The 22145-nt window shown below is 39.7% G+C and overlaps 3 protein-coding genes and 1 long non-coding RNA gene across 7 annotated transcripts in view; 2 read left to right on the top strand and 2 right to left on the bottom strand.

Moving 5' to 3' along the window:
• Window positions 1–3422, bottom strand: part of kank1a (KN motif and ankyrin repeat domains 1a) — a 34515-nt gene extending 31093 nt beyond the window's left edge. Inside the window, exon 1 of the mRNA XM_086032127.1 lies at window positions 3163–3422. The gene's annotated coding sequence lies outside the window, so the exon portion shown is untranslated. The remainder of the gene's footprint in view (window positions 1–3162) is intronic.
• Window positions 3423–6157: 2735 nt separating this feature from the next.
• Window positions 6158–12578, top strand: LOC147147476 (fructose-1,6-bisphosphatase 1-like). The gene is made up of 7 exons (XM_086030233.1): window positions 6158–6426; window positions 7387–7549; window positions 7620–7712; window positions 7828–7971; window positions 9768–9905; window positions 10603–10722; window positions 12064–12578. The coding sequence occupies exons 1-7, from the start codon at window positions 6257–6259 to the stop codon at window positions 12259–12261; spliced, it is 1026 nt and encodes a 341-aa protein (XP_085886359.1). The 5' UTR covers window positions 6158–6256; the 3' UTR covers window positions 12262–12578.
• Window positions 11817–20099, bottom strand: LOC147147477 (uncharacterized). 4 transcript variants are annotated; one of them, XR_015086763.1, is made up of 5 exons: window positions 19937–20099; window positions 19019–19120; window positions 15292–15373; window positions 14529–14770; window positions 12308–14343 (listed from the first exon to the last, which is right to left on the bottom strand). It is a non-coding gene; the product is annotated as an uncharacterized LOC147147477 (long non-coding RNA). The 4 variants fall into 4 exon arrangements; XR_015086762.1 differs by lacking the exon at window positions 12308–14343 and adding an exon at window positions 11817–12284 and having other exon boundaries at window positions 14529–15373; XR_015086761.1 differs by having other exon boundaries at window positions 12308–14127; window positions 14529–15373.
• fbp2 (fructose-1,6-bisphosphatase 2) lies at window positions 14176–22088 on the top strand. The gene is made up of 7 exons (XM_086030234.1): window positions 14176–14736; window positions 15680–15842; window positions 15945–16037; window positions 16701–16841; window positions 17094–17231; window positions 20707–20826; window positions 21691–22088. The coding sequence occupies exons 1-7, from the start codon at window positions 14564–14566 to the stop codon at window positions 21880–21882; spliced, it is 1020 nt and encodes a 339-aa protein (XP_085886360.1). The 5' UTR covers window positions 14176–14563; the 3' UTR covers window positions 21883–22088.
• The last annotated feature ends 57 nt before the right edge of the window (window positions 22089–22145 follow it).

Here is a 22145-nt window from a genome sequence, read left to right on the forward strand (position 1 = left end):
TTGAGGGACCTTTGCCATGAGTACACAGAGGCTGATGCGGACCCCGAGGGGCCAGCCGCTAAGCCGAATGTACCAAGCGACACCAGGTGCACCCTGCTTATGCGATGTATGCACAGCTTTAGCTTGAGCTAAGCTCGCTTTGAGACGAGACGTGCCTGCGAAGTGAACGGGAGCACTACAGTGTCACTTCCTGAAATCTTGGACACAGGCCAAGAGAACACGTGTGGAAAAAAAAAATGTGTCTGTTGTCTCGGGAATAATCACTTAACCTTTAAGACTTGCATCAATTGTGTGTGATTGACTGCGGATTGATAGTGTCTTAAATAAATAGGACAAACTGGAGCTGTTGTTGATTTGTCACGTCTGTCGACTGAAAATGACATCACTACTACCCAGAGCTCAGGGAACGACCAATCACAGCTCACCTGTTTTGTAAAGCTGAGCCGTGATTGGTCGTTACCTGAGCCCTGGGTAGTTGTGATGTAATTTTCAATTGACAGAAGTGACAAAATGGCCGCCCCTAGAGATGGCTAAACGAGTGGATTAACGCTTATTCCACAAACGCAATATTTATCAGAATGCCTTGTTTCAACTAGTAGGCTTGCATAGAACATATTCTTGGAAAAAATATGTTTGGGTTGATTTTTCTTTAAACCAAAAAATAAACATTGTATGAATACGTGTATTTTCAGACTGAGTGAAAAAGATTTTTTTGGGGGGGGGTAATTTTCCACCATAATTGTTCAAGGAAATTCAGTCAAATGCCCCACAGAAATTTTCTAATAATTTTAGCGGGTTGTTTGTGCTTCTGACTAGCCAATTAACACCTCCTCATTGACAAATTCATACCAAGGTATTTTTCCAAAAAGTCACTGTGAAGATATTTTCAACGCCGAAGAAAATTCTGTCAAATGCCCAATGGAAATTGTTTACTAACTTTAGCGTGTTCCGTGTGCTTCTGAATAAGAGTCACAGCTTCTCAAGAAGCCACAATAATAGCAGTCGTTCTATGTAGAGGATAAAGATTATATGCCTCTGAGTATCATTCATTGCCTGCCAAACTGCTGCTGATTGTGAAGTGAGTTGAGTCCACGTCAGGGCTCGCATCTCAAATTTGCTCACAAGTTGGAGCTAAAAGGTCGCTCAAAAGTTCACTCCGTAAACACACACAGTGCTGATCAGCCTCTACCAATCGATTTGGTGTTCTTGTGGCATAGTAAAATCTAAACTGGTGAAAAGCTGTCACACTTGTTTGCATTGCTCATTTACTGATTAAAAGATGCAAAATACTGAGGTTGTATTTACATAAAAAGAAAAGATTTCAACCATTTGGTTTCGTTACCAGTCATGAAAAGAACTGTGACCTAAAAACTAAGATGAATGACAAACAGTTTTGCCACAATGTTAAACTGAAAACGCCATCACAACTAAACCAAAGGAAACGCAAAGGGAGACAAAGCGTAATGTGCACTTTAGGGATGGAAGGATTCTCTTAAGTGTAGAAAAACACAGTTGGGCAAAGAATTTAATTAAACAACCATCACAGTGCTCCCCTTGACAGTTCAATTCAGTGCTTAACTCCGGAAGAAGAGCGTAGAAGCATTGGGGTCTGCTTTTTAGAAAGGAAACAAAAAAATAAAAGGGCAGTTGAGTCCATCAGAACCCCAGAGGGAGGATTCAAGCTCTTCAAGGACACAAAGGGGACCACCAGCCCCACTATTGTACTCCAAAAACACTCAAGTTCCTTTTTGTACACCTTATGGAGTTTAAAGAAAATATGTAGCAGCGTGTCGAAAGCATTAACATGAGGCCAGAATGAACCGATAGAATCTTGTTACCAAAACTTTGAGACAAATTTAAAAGGAGACATACTGTGTATTTTTTTAACCAGTGAAACAGCTTACAAGTGTTTTCATATCTTGGCTTTACATAAAGGATCAACAATTACAGTCCAATTTAGACCCCATTTCTTCCCTTACCCCGTACCAAGTGGACGGCCACTCACGCCACCTAATACAATGCTCAATGTTGACTACAAAGATCAGAAAAGCACTTTCACTGGTGGAAGCAGGAATTTCAACACTACGCTGTGTGTATGTGGCACGTCACCAAACACAAATAATAGCTGCCATGGCGTCAACAATTTCACCTTATATCTGTGTAAATGATCAGTTATCCAAGACTTGGAAATCCGCAAAGTATTCAATGAGACAATCTTAACTGCGCTGGTTTGTTACTTTTTTCATGTTTCCCGAAAACTTTCACCAACGACTGCGGCAATTAATGCATTAGGCTAACCAACCTTGTGTCATCTTTTTAAACATAAATACACAAAATTACCTGTGCAAAGTAAACTTTGGAGCACATTATTAAGGACGTGAAGACTAAAGAGTAAGATAAATACAGTATCAAAATTACACAAAAGGCACATGTACTAAAAAGTGCTTGTTTGCAAGTTATTTTTTAAAAAAAAAAGAAAAAAAAGAACACAGATCTTTGTTAAAAAGTCACATGTCGGGGTACTGCGCAAGTGTGGCATATAATGAGGTTAAATGTGTACATTTAACCAAATAAATCGCACATTTTATTTATGCACTTTGACAAAACTGCAAATACACTATTTTATGTACAGAAATTGTCATTTTGAGATCATAATTAAAGTGAGGAGTAAAATTAAGTTAAATATCCGAAATACACAAAACAACGTACTTGACTAGAACTTTTGCAATCATAACAGAAAGTGCGTGTAAAGCATCAAAACTGCAGATACGCGTTTGAAAAATCCATTTCTTCTGAGTCATATGTACACTTTGTGGCTAAATACACTGCACATTTCCAAATAAACACCCAACGTCGGAGGAACATTAAAGTATTCCATGTACTTGTGTCTTATTTTACTGCGTGCTTGGAAAGGTCTGTTTCCCATGGAGCTCAAAGTCCAGGCTGCCATCACTGAGCACGTAAACGCACCAGCAAAACTTTCGAGGTAATCCCGTGTAAGCGGCAGTGCTTCATTGGATTGTCTCGTCTGCTCTCCGCGGGCCGGGGGGGACACCTGAGCAACTTAAAGCGCACTCCTGTACGTTAAACCAATTTAACGAAGTCAAAAACGGCTTTACGTATGATTTCCATTTCATTGAGGAAAGGGTGCGAGAGGCTTACCCGATGCAAGGTGTCCTCGCGCAGGCAGCCTGATTTAGACCTGAGCACAACACCAAAGGTTCCCACTCAGTCTCGTATGTATTGCATAAACGCTCCACCGGTCCAGTAATACTTTTAAACTCCGTAAAGTCCACTTGTAAAACCCGCCCGAAGCGCAAGCAGGTCCCGCGTGCAACGTTCAGCCTCTTCTTTGTACTTGTCTTGTGTGTGCCTGCCTGTGTCTGACTGTGTCTGTGAGCGGCAATTTGTGGAGGAGCGACGCGCATGCGCACTGCGCGTCCCAATTTAGCTCGGCCCTCGGCTAAATGCTAACACGAAGGTCAAATAGCAGCACAGGTGTACTAGGTTACCTGTGGCTAAACGCCCCCTTTTTCACTTCATAATTCATCAGTACCTGACTTTTTAAACATTCAACTACAGCAAAGAAATTTATGTCATTATAATGTTGGTTGCCACCAACAATTAAACCACAGAAGGGACCGTGGAGTGATTAAACTTGCAAGTGTCAACTCTTGATTATCTTAACCGAGCGAATCTTTTGTCTTACATTTAAATGAAAAGCAAATTGTAAGAACTATACTAAATTAAAGTTTAACTTTGCTACTTCAACCCAGCCACAAGCACACCGTTCATGAGCTGCATTTAATTTTCCTTCTCCGCCAAACAATGTAGTTCGCTCACTTGCTTGAGAAGGATAGCCAAGCGTATTGATATGTCAAAACAACTGCATTTGTTCGTCCAGTATTTTTATTAAGTATATTTTACAGTATGGCCTATACAAAATAAATGGCCATCTTGCCGTCTCTGTTCAGATAAATTAACAACATTTACTTTTTGGTGGGGGCTTATAATTGTGCAAATATTAATTATTGTCAGTGTTGTTCCATAGACGTCATTGCTGTAGGATAGAACGAGCAGAGGTTGCCATCTTGTGGCGATACCACAGATAACAAGAGAAGACATGGCCGACGTTTTGTAGTCGTTTGTAGTTTTTAAGACGAAGTAGCCATTTTTACGTTGATTTGAACCTTTTCTGACCACTTTTCACTGAAATAGAAATAGTATTGAATATACATGATATTTTTATCCACAAATAGTTTTTATTTCATTTTACTATCTTACTACTATTTATTCTATATGTCAAGTTTCAACGTGCAGTAGAACAAATTTGCACATCAACAGAAGTTTAATACTGCATATTACAGGATGTAAAAGCATTTTCAACATATAAATACATATCACTGTCAATAGTATAATAATATATCCGACCACCATAAAAAGTACCAACATGTGTGTGTCCCCCCAGCCCCGTTTGGATTACGTATATTGCAATTTCTAAGGCTATTTTGATAGTTAAATTTGTCATAAAATTGTAAACTCTGCCCCCAGTTGCTACATATGATAGTGCATGCAAGTGTGATGACATAGTGGCCAAAACACACTTTAAAGCACACTACACTAAGTGTGTAATGAGTCACTAGAAGGTAATAATAGACAGATCAGAATTGTAAATTAAGTTTTAAAAAAAGAGGTCAAGCCTGAAATGAAGTGTACTTGCAAAAGATTGTGCACTACAGTTGATCGAAAGGTTGAATTGAGGTCTGTGTGTCTGCTAACCACTGGGCTGTCTTGCTCTGCAAACAGATACAACAATGGCTTGTTTGACATGTGGAAACTGTTAAGCCCTTACAAATAAACACAATGCAAGTAACACTATGTTCTCACTATATATAAAGGTGAATTAAACCATGCGAAATTGCAGTACTTTTGCAAGAAAAAGTGTGTGGGTCATGGGTCTGGGGGGACTAGAGTATTTTTTAGTTTTTGTATTTTTTTCAATATAATGAATTAGTTGGGTTACCTCACAATGGGCAGTAAGAAATAAAAACCTGTCAGTACAATGCACAGAAAACTAGAGTAATAAATACTGTTAAATTCATATAAAAACAGACTTTTTTCACAATCTTTTTAAATTTTGTTTAATTTCATTAGACAGCTGCAATCGATTTACAAGTGACCAGACACTCGATCAATTGCTGGACTGTTGTTGTTGTTGTTATTTTGACTTGGAAGTAAAAAAAAAGCCAAGCGCTTTCTTCAAGCTGTTTATTACTACTCCCAGTTGATGTTCACTGTCAAACTAAACATGAAACAACAACAAAATTAAACGTGTATTTAACCAAACCATATAGGTTTGACTTACAAAAGTGGGGAAAAATGTGAACGTTACCAAATTGTGACATACTGTTGGAGGTTCAATGCCAGCGATTTGAACGCAAGCAGAAGCAACACATTTCTGTCTTTTTGTTATGTGTGGCTCTGATGTACTTGAAGATGACAAAGCAAAGGAACATTACAGATGAAAGGGCAAGAGTGTCATACCAGCTTGACCGTTGGCTTTTTTGAGGCAGTCAGTGTGTGAGATGACTGGCCGTGAGTTTTGTCTGGTAGCAGCTTTTGAATGAACGTGCTTTCTTTTACCGCTTTGGCGTATGTGTTATTCTTTAACCACATGCGAGGGCGTTACAATATATTTCTAAATATTGATTCGTGTATCATGGTATTAGTTCAGATGTTTTTTTTGTTTTTGTTTTTTCGGTAAATAACGTTACTTTGAATTTAATTCTGTCTCCGGTCAGGAAAAACAAATGCCAACATTTTTTAAAACATGTAAAACTAACAAAACACTTTTTAAAAGATACTTTAAAAATGTATATTGTTGTATTTCTTCAGTTGTTTAGCTGATCGTGAAAGGGTACCTAAAAAATAAGATAAGATAAGATAAGATAAGAATGCCTTTATTGATCCCACAGTGCCTGCAAGGGAACGTGAACTTGTGGAACATTTCTTAACACATCATTATCAGATCTGCTCATTGCCAAATCAAGTGCACAGTCACACTCCATTGTGGAGCTCACACTCCATCTTATCACCTCAAAAGTTGCCACAAAGCGAACCAGTGTTGCCCCGGAGGGCACGCCCCTCCTCTCCTCTCTTCTCTCTGATTGGCCCGTCGAGTTCCGCGTCAGTGTTGCATTTAAGCCCTGCGGCACTTCCTCCTCTGGACTTAGAAAACTTTTTTGGGGTGGCAATCATGTCCGACCGAGGAGCCTTCGACACCAACGTGGTGACCGTGACCCGCTTCGTCATGGAGGAGGGCCGGCGGGCCAAAGGTACCGGGGAGCTCACCCGGCTCCTCAACGCGCTGTGCACGGCCGTCAAGGCCATCTCCAGCGCCGTGCGTAAAGCCGGTATCGCTCACCTGTAAGTACACGCCCCTACCAGCTCAAGACTGTAGTTTTATGAATTATTATTCATTATTGATACGGGTTTGGACCGCACACGGAACATCCACGTTGGCACAGACCAAGCAGGAGAGTCTGGTTTGGCTCGAACCAATCAGGAAGCGCATACCTGAGATCACGCCCACTCCTCTTTGTCTCCACTCAACAGGCTTGATGGTTAAAAACATCGTTTGATTTTGATCAGTTAACTATTTAACTACTTCCAGTGTACAATATTAACTTTTGAAGGTTTTAGTTTACAGCGCAAAAACGTACAAAGAATTGTGAATGGACCCACAGAAAAGCGGAAAGTAATCAAATTAGAACTACTATTGAGTGTCAAAAAATACTGTATAAAGTTATGAGGAAAAAGTCGTAATATGATAACGAAAAAGTGGAGTTAAGGTAAAACTAAGTGATATGACGATGGATTTGCATTTGCGAGATAAATGTTAGGCAGAGGTGGATAGCAAAAAGTACTCAAGTAAGAGTACTAGTACAGTACTTTAAAATAATGTGACTCAAGGAAAAGTCAAAATTAGTCCTTCAAATATTTACTTGACTAAGTATTCAGTGCAAAACTACTCAATTACTAAGTGGAGAGTAACTTCTTTATTTTTTTTAATCAACATAAATTTAATAGACAAAGATAAATGTGCAAATTCATATTTGCCCAACAATACCACTTTAACTTAAACAATGATACATTTCACTTGAAAATAATAATAAAAATTAAGTTACAGGAAATGTTTATAATTAGCTTTCTTTGTTTATGCTTGTGAAAAAGCACAAAAGGCTTAGCAGGTAGAGATAATTTAATTCCGTAAAAATCAAAATACAAGTAGCGAGCAGACTGTAGTGTAAGCGATGAAAAGTGGTCTTTCTTCTTCTCAAAAAGAATTTGGTAAAAGTCAACAAAAATATGTGTGTTTGTTGCCAGCTACGGCATCGCGGGCAGCACCAACGTGACAGGCGACCAGGTGAAGAAGCTGGACATCCTGTCCAACGACTTGGTCATCAACATGATCAAATCGTCCTTCACCTCCTGCGTGCTGGTGTCGGAGGAGAACGACGAAGCCATCATCGTGGATCCCGACACGAGTGTAGGATCATGTAAAAAAAATAAAAAATGGATTTGACCTCCGGGAATGAGCCAAAATGTCTTCTCCTCAGGGCAAGTACATTGTCTGTTTTGACCCGTTGGATGGCTCCTCCAACATCGACTGCTTGGTCTCCATCGGAACCATCTTTGCTATCTACAAGAAGGTACTCGCACCATCTCACCTTCTCAAGCAGGGTGGGCAAAGAAGCCGCTATGATACATAAAGACGTACAACATGTAGATTTGTGACACACTAACGTCCGCCATCTTGTCCCGCAGGCCTCGGATGATGGCGAGCCCTGCGAGAAGGATGCCCTGCAGCCCGGCAGGAACCTGGTGGCAGCGGGCTACGCCCTCTATGGCAGCGCCACCATGATGGTGCTCTCCACTGGACACGGCGTCAACTGCTTCATGCTCGACCCGGTCAGTACAATCTCAGCCCACAATATGGTGTGACTCGACACGGCATCAGGCACAATCTGGTGCGCATTCACAGACCTTTTTCATCACGTGGACAAATGTGGCTCCAGATCGTTTTTGCATCATGGACTGTAAGATGGCCACATCTCAAAAAGATGCATGCAGGATGTGTATCCTGATTCATTTTGTAACATAAATTGTGATTTGGATTGGAACAATTCTGACTTATATCGTTTTGTTACCTGAGCATAAAGAGTCAAATTGTGGCAAAGCTGATGTGGATTCATTCCTTTTTGTTACATGGACATGACTCCAAATATAGATAGCAATGGATTTTAGATTCAATTGTGTGTAGCGTCCCATCCTTTGTGTAACCTTAAACGTGGACATAACTCAAAAAATGCTAATCGATTTGGTTCAAAATTGGATTTAATTTGGTGTAGCTCCTATTCTATGTTACATAAAATAGCATATGCAAGGGTGCACATCATTTTTTTTCATGCGGTACTCACATGAGTACCAGGAGATATGACTTTGGTACTCACTAGTGGTCCAACGAATCACATAAGTCACGGTTCGGGTCGGTCACGGATTTTGAGTCGCGGATCGGATCGTTTTTTGTATGAGAAAAAAAAAAAAAAAAAAGCTAAATAGAACTTTTCCTTCATTTATTTTACCAAACGCTTTTGCCCATAAAAAAAAAAAAAAACGTGAAAGAAATTTGATTCAATTCACTGTGGATCTAGATCTAAATACTTTTATTTAACATGGCCATAACAAAAAAACAGATTTGGATTCGATTTGGTGTGGATTCAGATATTTTTTTTAATGTGTTACATGGACAATGGTGTGGATCAAGATGCACATCACTTTGTACCGAAAATTGGAATTGGATGTGGATATAGATCTAGGTGACGGTCTATTTCTAGCATGATCATAACTAGTTGTGAGCCAAATTGGAACAAATTTGGTGTGGCTCCATATTTTGTTTCTTGTGGGCATAATGCAAAAAGATTTAAACCAGTTTTGATGCAATTCGATGTGATGTTGGCTCTAGAGCCGTTTTGCAACTTAATTTGTGAGCTGATCTGGTGTAGCTTCTTATCCTTTTTGTAGCATAGACATCAATAAACAGTTTTGTTAACTACTCTAATGTAGATCCAAATCCGGATTCGTAACCTGGTTCTGTATTTTATTTCTTTATAAATTGACCGTTTAAATAGTCGTGAACTGATCTGGATCAAAGTTGGCACTAATCCAGATCATTCTTGTCTCACGGAAGTTACTGAAATATTTTGAAAGTGATTTGGATCAAAGTTGGCACTGATCCAGATCATTCTCGTCTCACGGAAGTTGCTCAAATAGTAGTGTGCCAATTTGGAGCAAAGTTTGCCTGGATCCAGATGCAGATGATTTTTATATCCAGGACATGACTCAGACAGTAATACAATAAAATTCATTCTGGAAGTAGCTGTAGATCACTTTGCAAAGTGACTTAGTGTTTTGCTTTGATAGGACCTGAGAATAATTTTCAAAACCTTCAACGGTTGATCTGGATTTCAAGCCAGAATCTGAGCCCAGGACAATTTGTCACAGACAGATGTATATCAGATCTAAACTGGATCAAATTTGGTGTCGATGCGGATCATTGTTGTATCTTGGACATACGCTAACTCAAAAAGTTGACATTGGATGTCGAACCAGATCCAGAAGCATGGACACGGACACAACTCCGGAAGGAGAGCACAAATCATTCCGATTGAAAACAATCAATTCTTTTAATTCTTTCTGCTCTTCAGGCCATCGGCGAATTCATCCTGGTGGACCGGGATGTGAAGATCAAAAAGCGGGGCAAGATCTACAGCTTGAACGAAGGCTACTCGAAATACTTTGAGCCGGCCGTCACGGAGTATTTGCAGAATAAGAAGTTTCCTCAGGTAATGTTGACATAACCGCTGGGCAAAGCTCCAGGAAATCGGGTTGTGAAACCTCCTCCTTCTAGTTAGCGCTCTGCTAATATCATTTCTGTCAAGCTCCATTATTGTTCAAGCCGTACAGCAGTGCCATGCGATACGACTGACCTGACTCGGGAGTTTTTCGCCATACAGGATGAGCTGTCATTTGGCCAATGTTTTGCCTTGACATGCTTTGTAACAGCTGCAGCTGTTGCGAAATGCGTTATATAAATACTATTCTATTGTATCGTATTGTCTGAACCCCACTTGAGCTTTAGGCAGGTCACTCCTTGCTGCCAACGATTAATAGAAAAGCCTCCACAGTACATCAAGATTATACTGCCCCCAGGTGGCTAAGACGGGCACACCGCAAGGAGCAGCATTTAATTGATGTCATGTGACAAAAGCTTTGGAGTTCTTACATCAATGATGTCAAAACAATGTTTTTATGAAGCATTTCCTCATTAAATTACACATTACAGAATTTTTTGGGGGGGGTTAAGGCTAGAGCAGAATCCTTAATAGCATTTCCATTCATTTTAACGGGAAACAATGATTGTGGTGTTTTGAGTTACAAACGTGGTATAAATTCAACTCATATCGCGAGGCACCACTGTACCTCCAAAGTGACACCTTGATTAGCGAGCGGCTCATGCTAACGCGCCTGAACGAACCGCAGGACGGCAGCGAGCCCTACAACGCCCGCTACATCGGCTCCATGGTGGCCGACGTGCACCGGACACTCATGTACGGCGGGATCTTCTTGTATCCTGGCAACACAAAGAGCCCCAAGGGGAAGGTGAGCACTCATAAGGATTGGAAAGTAACAAGTATGAGGGGTGAAGGGCCGACCCGGGAAATTTGCGCCTTTAGAATTAGTATCCTCTTTCACACGGAGATCCTGCAAACCTGGCAATGAGTTCATCCCTCAAGTTCCTTGTCATTGTTATTTATACAGAACAATGGATAAAAGTTGGGAAAATGCATCAACAAAGCTGAGAATTTTCAGTTTTTACAGGTAGTATCAGAAGTCTCTTTCACAGAGATCCTGAAAAAAAGGCATTTATCCACCTTTTGCCTTTTATAGATGTTCTAGCCAACTCAGGAAAAATCGAGTGTATAATTTCACGCAATAATGTCAACCTGGCAAAAATGTATGCCTTCAGGGGTTTCACACAGAAATCCTGCAAAATTGACACATCAGAGCCATACCACAAAATAATGTATTCTCTTTTACACAGAAACCAAAAAAGACATAATTATTCATAATGTGTTTGTGCTTTTTTACAAAGCAAAGTCAACCCTGACGCCTCCTGAATTGACTCATCACAACTTTAAGTAGGCATTTATCTGCCTTAGCCTTTTACACGGAACCCAGCAAAGGCAGGATACGTCCGTGATTGTGTGTCGTTTCACAGTTTGACGTAAACCCTGCAAATTTCAAACTTCAGAGGTAGTGTACGAAGATTTTATTTTCACATAGGGACCAGTTGCTTTTATTTCAACACAATAGGGGCGGAGAAGTTGCCATGCACCCTTAAAACATCTGTATTGTGTCATATTGGATTCTTTTTTAACATTGGGTTATTTTTAAGATTTCCTACCGCTGTTGCAGCCAGCTCTGCTACTACCTCAAAAGCAGCATTTGCCCAGTGTGAAAAGAACTTTTTGGTTTTTTTTTTTTTTTTTTTTTTAAGAATATGTTCTATGCAGGCCCACTAGTTGAAAAAAGGCATTACAATTAATATGAAATATGAGTTAAGCAGCAAGATCCACCCCGTTTTTAGCCATTTTGTTACTTCTGTCGACTGAAAATGACATCACACTTGCTCAGGGCTCAGACCTATCACGGCTGACCTGTTTTCTGAAGTTGAGCTGTGATTGGTTGTTACCTGAGCCATGAGCAGTTGTGATGTCATTTTTAGTCGACAGAAGTGACAAAATGGCCGCCCCCTGAGATGGCTAAAACCGGGTGCATTTTGCTGCTTAACTCATATCCCACAAACACGATATTAATCATAATGCTGTGTTTCAACTAGTGGGCATGCATAGAACATATTCTTTGGGTTGACTTCTGCTTTAAGGGTACAGGTCATGGTATGTAAAAGATGATATTAATGTGTCACCTTCTTCCCGCAAGCTGCGTCTGCTCTACGAGGGCAACCCCATGGCCTTCATCATTGAGCAGGCGGGGGGCGCCGCCTCCACGGGCTTCGAGGACATCCTGGACATCCAGCCCCAGAGCATCCACCAGAGGGCGCCGGTGGCCATGGGCTCTGCCGACGACGTGGCCGAGTACGTGGCCGTCTGCCGCAAGCACGCCGCCAAGGCCAAATGAGCCCGGTAGTATTTGCCTGTGCACTGTTCAGGGGAGGAGAACACTCTTTCATTGTTCCAGCTTTTATTTCAAAATGTGTCTGCGTTTTGTTGAAAGATTACATTATGGTACATACATGTATGTAATTGAAGGACTTCATGAAGAAAAATACATTCCACAAATAAAAAATACAACAATTGTCAAAGTATGAAAGTGTAATACTGCTGTTCGAAGCTGGTGTATCGGTACTGTATTGTAACAAATTGTTTTATACATCAACACTTGTTGCCGGTGTATTGATATATTGATATTTGAATACATAAAGATTAGATACTACATTTGTTGCTGTGCTGTATTCTAACAAATGCTACATATTTGCGGTTTGGCATTTGCATCTTCATTAGGGGTGTATATTTCTCCAAAAAGACGATTCGCGATTATGGGGTGCGATACATCTCAAGGACGGTACATTAAAACATTAAAACAAACAAAATTGGAACGATTCGATTCGTACAATGATTCAGTGGGATTACGATTCAATTCAATGTGGCGCGACTCATTTCGAGACTTGCTGTCATTTCACAATATGAATGAATTTGTCAGTAGGACTGTAAACATGACGTTTCCTTCAGAGTATATACAAAAGGATTCATGAACAGTCCTTTTTTAGAATCGATGCACTCCTATCTTTTAAATCAAAACCAATTTTCGGAGTCAAAACGGTTTTGGTTACACCCCTAACATTCACTTTTTTCATTCAATCCCATGAACTTAAAAAAAAAAATTCCAATTTTTTCAAACGTTAAGGTAAAAGAGGGTCTGAAAATATCTGGCAGTGAATGAACTAACAGTATCATTGATATATCGATATGCGATGCTGGTGTATCGAAGCTGTATTGCCCCAGATGCCAATAAAAAACGTTTTTATCGAAACTAATGACGATTGGATATATACGTGTTGCAGGTACATTGATACGATATGCAACCAAGCTTACGGTACATCTCAAAGAAATATCTCAAAAGTGATACTAATAACATGAAGACTTCCTCAGTTCAACTCCACCTGTGTCTCCATGACAACGTACACACAACATACACGTGAAGGACCAAAACTTGAGCAAACCTCTTTGTGAAGCTTCATAATGTGAACGACTGTTTAAAAAAGAAAAAAATATGAACACAGTAAATGTTGCAAGCCACGCCTGTGGTCCGTTGAGCACTTTGGCACGGCTTGTGTTCATCTTTGAAGGGTCCGCTCTACTTCAGTTACGCTGACATTTAAGCTCAAAGGTTAGCAGCAGCTCAGGCTGCCCCTGTGAACTTTAACGCAAACGCTTGTCCTTCCCAGCGAGCTTCTCTTTTGGCAGCCTAGAGGCTGCAGTTTTGCTGGATCTCTACGTTAAAAAGGTACCAGGGAATGTTGGAAGCCGACCCGACGCTCACTTCTCTCGCCCTGTTACGTTGAAAGCGATCGGCAGCGTCTGACAGCTGTTCTATACCTCACACCGGGCTTCATCTAACGTGCCGTATTGCTGTTTGAAAGCAAACAGGCGCAGCGACATCCTGCATTTGCTGGGTTTTGTGTCAAATTTGCATTGCGGCGTCCAAGCTTCAATTTAGCAGGCGGCCTTAAAGGAGCTTTAGGCAATGTTGGAAAACACTGGTGTAAAATGTAACACTGAGGACAGTGTGCTGTCTTGGCTGTGTTCTGTGTAAAAGTCAAAAATGGACACAATTTTGCGGGTGTGAAAGAAGCTGAGATGAGACGAACGTCAAGTTTAACAATCAGGACAGTCTGCCTCTTTTGCTGGTCTCTGTGTACAATTCAAATGAGTATAAATGCAGGATCTTCTGTTCCAACTCTGACACTGCAACTTTTCAGACTCTCTGTATACAAGAGGCAAAAGGAAATATTGAAAACGTAAAACAGTTTAGGCTAAAGGAAATATTGAAAACATGAGACAGATTAACAGCCTGGACGTTGTGGCGCCGGGTTCTGTGCAACCGACATAGGCGGTTAAATGACATATCCTGTTTGTGGCAGTTTTTCAGGATCTCTGTCGGAAACAGGCTGTTTTCTGCAGGAGGGGATCATTTAGATATCTGTACGAGAAACGAAATTTTACGGAAAAAAGTTTTCGCTAGTCATAAGATTTACGAGACAAACCTTTTACCAACACAACTAGCAGCAAGTCACTGCAGCTGACACCTGACACCACACACACACACACACACACACACACGAATAGATCCCCCTGAATCTACCCTCACTTTGCTTGTTCCCTCACCCGAGTCAGGACTCTAACCCGCACCAGGCAGCAACATGTCGGAGCAGTCGACCTTTGACACGGACGTGTGGACGCTGACCCGCTTCGTTATGGAGACGGGCCGCCAGGCCAAGGGGGCAACCGGCGAGCTGACGCAGCTGCTTAACGCCATGATGACCGCCATCAAGGCCATCTCCTCGGCCGTGCGCAAGGCCGGCCTGACCCACTTGTGAGTACTTCAAAATCTGAAACACACGTGGACCCTCAAAGGCCACAGGGCATCAAAAGTTGGAATGTTAAGAGAATAACATTTTTTAAAGGGATTTTTTAAAGTATTTTTGAAAGGGAAAATGTTGTGATCTTTGCATGAGCAAAAATGTATTTTGTCAGGATGGAAAGTCGTAATGACCAGGCCGATATAGATTTTCTGGGGCCGATGCGGATTCCAATATTTTGCAAAATAAAATTCAAACAAGCACTCTATTAATTAAAAAAAAAAGAATAAAATAACTTATTTTTTCATCCCTTAATGCGTACAACAATTGGGTATGAACTAGAGGCAGAATATTTTACTGTTTACAATACACTGTGGCTTAGTATTTAACTTGACAAAAGAGAAAAATCTGCAAACATCTCACGATTTTTTTTGCAGATTTTTTGGGGGGGGGGAATCGGGTGTTTGAATGTTATCATCTTTGTCTTGTTGTAATGCGTTTTAAAAAAATTGTAAATATCCAATATAATTCCGAGCAGAACTTTTGTCTAGGTGAAAGTCACAACTCACGTCAACAAACGTAGATCCTTGACACCAAGAGGCCACAAGATGGCAGCAATACAATACTTTGCAACACTTTCATTGCTTTGATCTGAGGGGAAAAGAGCAAATATGTGAGTTTTTCAGCAAATAACGAAGAATCTGTGAAATGAAATCTGCGAATATTTGAATTTGTGAATGCCAAACCGTGAATGTGAGGGGCTCCACTGTATATTCTGCCAAAACAATCAAATATCAGTTTGCGAACCCCAGTTTTGAGAACCACTGGACTGAAGTGCCTTTTTTCTGGTTCCAGTTCATATCCAATGTGGGGATAAGATTGCATTGTAGGGCAACAATGTCCTTTTGTGACACTCGCGTTGACGCAAGTCAACATTGAAATCTGTGGTGGGCACAGACAGGGCTTGGCGGGCTGCGTCAACGTGACGGGGGACGACGTGAAGAAGCTGGACGTGCTGTCCAATGACCTGGTGGTCAACATGTTGAAGGCCTCCTACAGCACCTGCTGCATGGTCTCCGAGGAGGACAAGGGCCTCATCGTCACGCCCAAAGAAAAGCGGGTCAGTGCGGCTCCACTAGGAGCAACGCTTGTATCTGTGTGATATCCACACGTGCACATAGAGTACGTGCAATACATTATATCGAGTTGCACTTTGTTCCAGGGTAAGTACGTGGTGTGTTTTGACCCTCTGGACGGCTCCAGTAACATCGACTGCCTGGCTTCAATCGGCACCATCTTTGCCGTCTATAAACGAGTGAGTCTCGCTAGCTCGTCATCTATCTGTCCATGTGTCTATATTACACTATATATAATCCATCCACCTATCTATCCTCTGAATACATCATAATGGATCATCTTTCTATTTATCAGTTCATCTTTCCACCCATCTAAGTATATCCCTCAACATGCATCATCTATCCATTCATCCATCTACCCTCCATCTCATCATCTATCATCCATTCACACCTATCAACACATCTAACCTGATTTTTTTCTTTTTTCCCCCAACTTTAATTAATGTTTTTTTTTTACATTTGTAGTAGCACCTTATGGCTGTAAGGGGGAGACATTGTGTAGCTGCTAAAGCATAGTTTTCAGCTAACAAAAATACAAACTATCTGGGACAAACACATTTATCATACTTTTATATATTTAAGGCTCAAAATAACTTTTTCTTGGAGGAACATTTTTGCTAATCAATGACTTCATTTGATGAGCAATTTGAACTTCTTAAAGGCATTAAATGTAAAAACGCTTTCGCAGCCTTGGTGCAACTTCACTTCAGCAGCTAGCATTTTAGCATGCAAAGCGAAAACGTTGTTTAATTTCATATATATATATATATATATATATATATATATATATATATATATATATATATATATATATATTGATTGATAGTATACTGTCCTCTCAGGTGACAGAGGGTGAGCCCACCGAGGAGGACGCCCTGCAGCCAGGCAGCAGCATGGTGTGCGCCGGTTACGCCCTCTACGGCAGCGCCACCTTGGTGGCCCTCAGCACTGGCACCGGCCTCAACTTTTTCATGCTGGATCCGGTGAGTCAAAAAAAAAAAACACGGTGTGACGATAGCCAGCAGTGGCTGAGAAATCTACCGAAGTACAGCAACAAAGCCTTTGCTTTTTATTTATACTTAAATACAGTACAGGACTTGAAGGAATACTGACAGTATAAGGAAACAAGAGTCTTTAAAAAAAAAAAAAAAACATATCTGCAGTGCAGAGTGTGAGTACTTTTGCCACTTGAGATTACTGGGAACATATTTGAATAAATTGCTTTTTGTGGGCAGGCTATCGGCGAGTTCATCCTGACCGAGAGGAACGTGAGGATCAAGCCCAGGGGCAAGATCTACAGCTTGAACGAGGGTTACGCAAAGTACTTCCACCCCTCCGTCAACCACTACATCAACCACAAGAAGAACCCCGAGGTGAGCGAGTTGCAGGCAAACATTTGTCTGACCGACTGTCTGCCAGTTAGGCAGTCGTGGCTTGTGTGTGCGTGTGTGTGTGTGGGGGGGGTTGGGTGGTGGTGAGTTGTCACTCACGCCGAATAACATCCCCTTCCTGTCTATTATGTGCACGCACAGCACTTTTTGGGCATCACGCAGCATGTGATGCAAGGCGACGCCGGTCATGTGTTGGTACAGTACAATGATGACTTGGAATAGATTTGGTTTCAGGCAAGCCGACAAAATGCAAAGTGCAACTTTTTTTGTGAACCCGTTGGCACTATCTTTCCCCATTTCCTTTTCTTGTGTTTCTTGCAACGATGCAGCTGACAAATCAATGTGAATTGTGTATGTTACCAAAGATGGGATTTAGATTGAATGTATTTGTTCTTTGTTTGTGTGCAATACATATTCATCTGTCATTGTGTTTACTTTTATGGATTGTGTTTAGTTTCAGTTTTACATTTCATTTTAATTTATTTGAATATGATAATTTTATATATTTGTCATGTTTTACCTGTGCTTTTAACACTTTTTTGATGACTATTTCCTATATGTTTAATGTGATTATTGTTTATATCTTTATTATTTGACCATTTTTATTTTGAAATATTGTTATATTCAATCATATTTTTATGCATATTTGTTAAATATCTATTTGATAACATTATTTCATATATACTTTAAATATAGTTTTATTAACTAAAGTATGTTTTTTTTGTTTTTTCAATCAGTATTTTAAATATTGTTTTCATGTGATACTAATATTATTTCTATTTTTTGGTATTTTTAATAGATTTTAAAATATTGTTTTAATCAATCATATTTTAAGTATTGATAATATTTGATTTTATCATATTGTTTTTGCTATTTTAAATGTATGTTTATTAAAATTATTTGCATTTTTATTAAAATTATTTTAAATATTGTTTTATTTGCTGATATTTTGAATTTTGTTATTTTGAATAGGAATTTAAATATCGTACAACAGTCCGAACAATTTTGCTGATTTGTTGCTTAGTTGTGCTTTTTACTTATTCCAGTAAACTGCAAACATGAACTTCTGAGGTTTGATAATCAATGAGTTTAAGTGTTCTATTGGTAACAAAAATGTGATGAAAAATAACATGAAGACCATAAATGTTTCCCCCATATGAAAGCACCACTGCAGTCCGATTTTGAAACCCTTTTTCCTTTTTACATGACTCGCTTGGGTGTGTGTGTTGTTGCAGTGTATGTGCGAGTACGTGTTTACGCGTGTTTGTGTCTGTTTTGAGGAATTAGTCAAACACATTTGGCCTTGGCGTGTGATGCCTGGACCGTGAGTCAGCAAGCACATGACTGTATTGCGTCACACGTTGCCTGGAAGTGTCCACACTGTTTGTGAAAAGTTGACTTTACTGCAACGTTCATGCTCATGTCTCTTCATGGCAGGGGGCTGCAATCTTAAATACTCAAACAGCCATTTTGGCCATCTACCAGAAAAGGAAAAAAAACACAGGGAGCCACAAAACCCTTTTGACATCTAAAATGAGAATAAAACTGCATACAGAGTGTTACCTCGATTTAACGGACAAATTTGTGAAAGGGCTTGTCCGTTAACAGCCGATTGACCTTTACATTGTATTACAGTTCAAAATTATTGTTTTGTACCATTTTTTTGTAGCCCCAAAATACCCAGTACACTACAAAATAGTTTTAAATAAATGTAAAAAAAAGTATTAAACGAGTTGAAAAGATTCAAAGTTTACCCAAACTTGACTTACTTGGGGGGGAAGGATGATGCCTTGAATCAGGTCACATCATGAGCCACAATGTTACACTTCCTTTTTTTCGCGCCCGTTATGAAAAGATGCCATGGATAGGGGCTTTACCAAAAACAAAGAAAAAACATCAAAACTAGCATGTTTGAGAGACGTGCACACGACTAGCACCCGAGTGAAAATCAGCCATTGATATGAATATGTAGATAGGACATGCATGCTTATGGCACTGCTAAGCTATTTTGGGGGGTTTTGGTTACTGAACCTCAGCATACATTGTCACATCGGAGCTGTGGACTTCACCATTTATTTTTCATTTCCTTTTTCCATTTTCATTCATTCCACTCGACAATGCAAAAAAACAACAATGATAATCTTGGCGGTTGTGTTGCGGGGGTTAAAAGTTGTTAGCAGGCCCACTCAATGGACTTTGACTTGTTTAAGTGAGCTTGAGCCCAATGGAACGTCATCACACTTACTCATTTTTACCTTTGTGAACAAGTGCTGATAGAAATACACACGGAAGACGCTTTAGGAAAAACACCTGCTCCGACCATTTTGGGTTCTTTTCATTCCACTGTAAAGTACCGAGAGCCCTTTCAAGTGCAAGCTGCCTTGAACTAATTTGACAAAAATGTGGCAACCAGTGAACAATATTTTTAAAAAGAGGCTTCAAGCTGTTTATTGCCACTCCCATCCTAAGTCTGCTGTTAAACTAAACGTAAGAAAAAGAAACTTTGCATATTTAAAACAATCAAACAACAGCCAAAACAAAGCCCAAATTAGCTTAATGCTAACGGACAATGCAAAACGCAATTATCATGCTAACAGTTAGCATCACCAGGCGAGGTTTTAGAGGCGAGAGAACTTTGAACACAAATTGAGCAACACATGTAAAACAAATAATGTACGAATACTCACAGGCATATATTCCTTGTCCTTTGTGAAGAACGACAAATACAACATCTTACAGAGTCACATACGATAGTAGTAGAGGTCGAAGTTCTGTACAGTACTTCATTTTTGGCTGCGTGACTGTAGTATTATACTGCCTCCCGCTGACCAACATGAGCACACCGGGAGGAGCAGCACGATCAGTTGGATTACAGCAGGAAATTATTTTTTCCTTCTTGTATTTGTGTGATTTTTCTGTCTAATATTTTTGTCTACTCAACTGCTTTAGTGTTTTCGTCAAATGTTTTAGCATTATGTGCCTAATAATTTGGGGGGGAAAAATGTTTAACGTTTTTGTAATTTTCTTATACTAGTTTTGTGTTATTCTTACTACGAATCTTTCATCTAATATTTGTAATATATATATATATATATATATATATATATATATATATAGAGAGAGAGAGAGAGAGAGAGAGAGAGAGAGATTTTTTATTTTTTTTGTCAAATATTTGTGTTTTTGTCTCATATTTTGTTGTTTTCCATCTCATGTTTTGTTTTTTTCTAATCGTATGTTTTTCTTGAAACAGGTCATTTTTCTGAAAATTGTTGTTTTGGGTATATTTGTGCAAGAAAAAACTCATCTGTACATGTTTCGTCTTTCGAAAGTAATTTCAAATATTACTTTATGATAAGAAAAAAAGTCACTTGTCAAATTTCTAATGTCCTTTTAAATATTGGTTTAATTATGTATTGTTTTTTTTTTACCTATTCAGCTCTTGTCTTGTGCTGAATAGGATGGCGGTACGCCGTACGGCGCGCGCTACGTGGGCTCCATGGTGTCGGACGTCCACCGCACCATCGCGTACGGTGGCATCTTCATGTACCCGGCCAACCAAAAAAGCCCGGAAGGGAAGGTGAGCTTCACCTTCTGTGACCACGACACCTGCTTTAAAGAGGACGATTTCGATTCCCATTAAATGCATAGAAACCCCAACCAGGTGTTACTGCAGTGCGGTGCTGTTTCACTTTCTTGAAACTGAGGGAGACAAGCAGCGGTGACATAGCAGAAGAAAAAAGAAGAGGTATAAGAAGAAAATGGAGAAGTGAAAGAGACAGCTGGGCAGTATGCCAGCGAAGGTGACGAGTGAAGCTGATTGGCTGACAAGAACAGGGGGAAAACATTTCACTTTGCAGACATCACAGGGATGAACACCGTCGAGCCAGTTCAACGCAGTTGCTAACCAAAACAACAGCACACACAGAGTAGAGAACGGGATGAACATTTCTCATTGCAATCATAGTAAACAAAATGATGTGGTTGTAGGAAAAACACAAAAAGAAATATTGCAAAATATAAAAAACATAAGACCAAAAAAATATACCGACATTTGAAATTTAATATAAAAAAAAAAATAGGAAAAAATTATAAAATATTTGATGGAAATACACACATAGTGAATTTTAAAAAATGTAAAAATGTTAGAAAAAAAATATTACCAAAACTATTAGAAAAAAAGTAAATTGTTAAAAATGTTATCAGCTAACTATCAAGTGAAATATCTGATAAGTCTTTGTACATACAGTACACATATACAGTATGTGTGTACATATATGCATACTGTATACAGTATGCATATATATACTTGCGAGGACAAAGCTGGATGTTGCAAAACTCAAGTAACTGATACATAACTGTAAACTTCTGTCAAACTTTAAGATGTCATTTAACGACTACAAATGGTCCATCTTGTGTGTTTTTTTTTTGTGTTTTCGTGTAGCTGCGTCTGCTGTACGAGTGCAACCCAATCGCATTCCTGGTGGAGCAGGCGGGGGGCGTGGCCACCACCGGCACCCAAAGGATCCTGGATGTGCAGCCCCGGGCCCTTCACCAGCGGGTGCCCTTCGTGGTGGGCTCGCCAGATGACGTCAATGAGTATTTGGCATTTGTCAACAAGTACCACTCAGTATAGCTTGGGTTTATGTACTTTAACCAATAATGAGATAACAAAATTTGTAATGACATTTAAAATGTAGTAATTATTTTCTTTTAGACAAAATATATTTTAGGGCATGTTAGACTTTGACCCTTTTTCCAGGAAAGAAAAACTTTTTAAAAAACTTGCCTGTTTTTTCTGCAAAAAAAAACTTTTTTTTTTTGTGTTTAGAATGTGTCTTTTTCCAGGAAAATAAAAGAGTTACACTGTTTTATAGTCAACTGGTTTTCTTTTGACTC

Source organism: Filicampus tigris, chromosome 5, assembly GCF_054856515.1.
Source record: "Filicampus tigris isolate MCC_2025a chromosome 5, RoL_Ftig_1.0, whole genome shotgun sequence".
NCBI classification, from domain to species: domain Eukaryota; kingdom Metazoa; phylum Chordata; class Actinopteri; order Syngnathiformes; family Syngnathidae; genus Filicampus; species Filicampus tigris.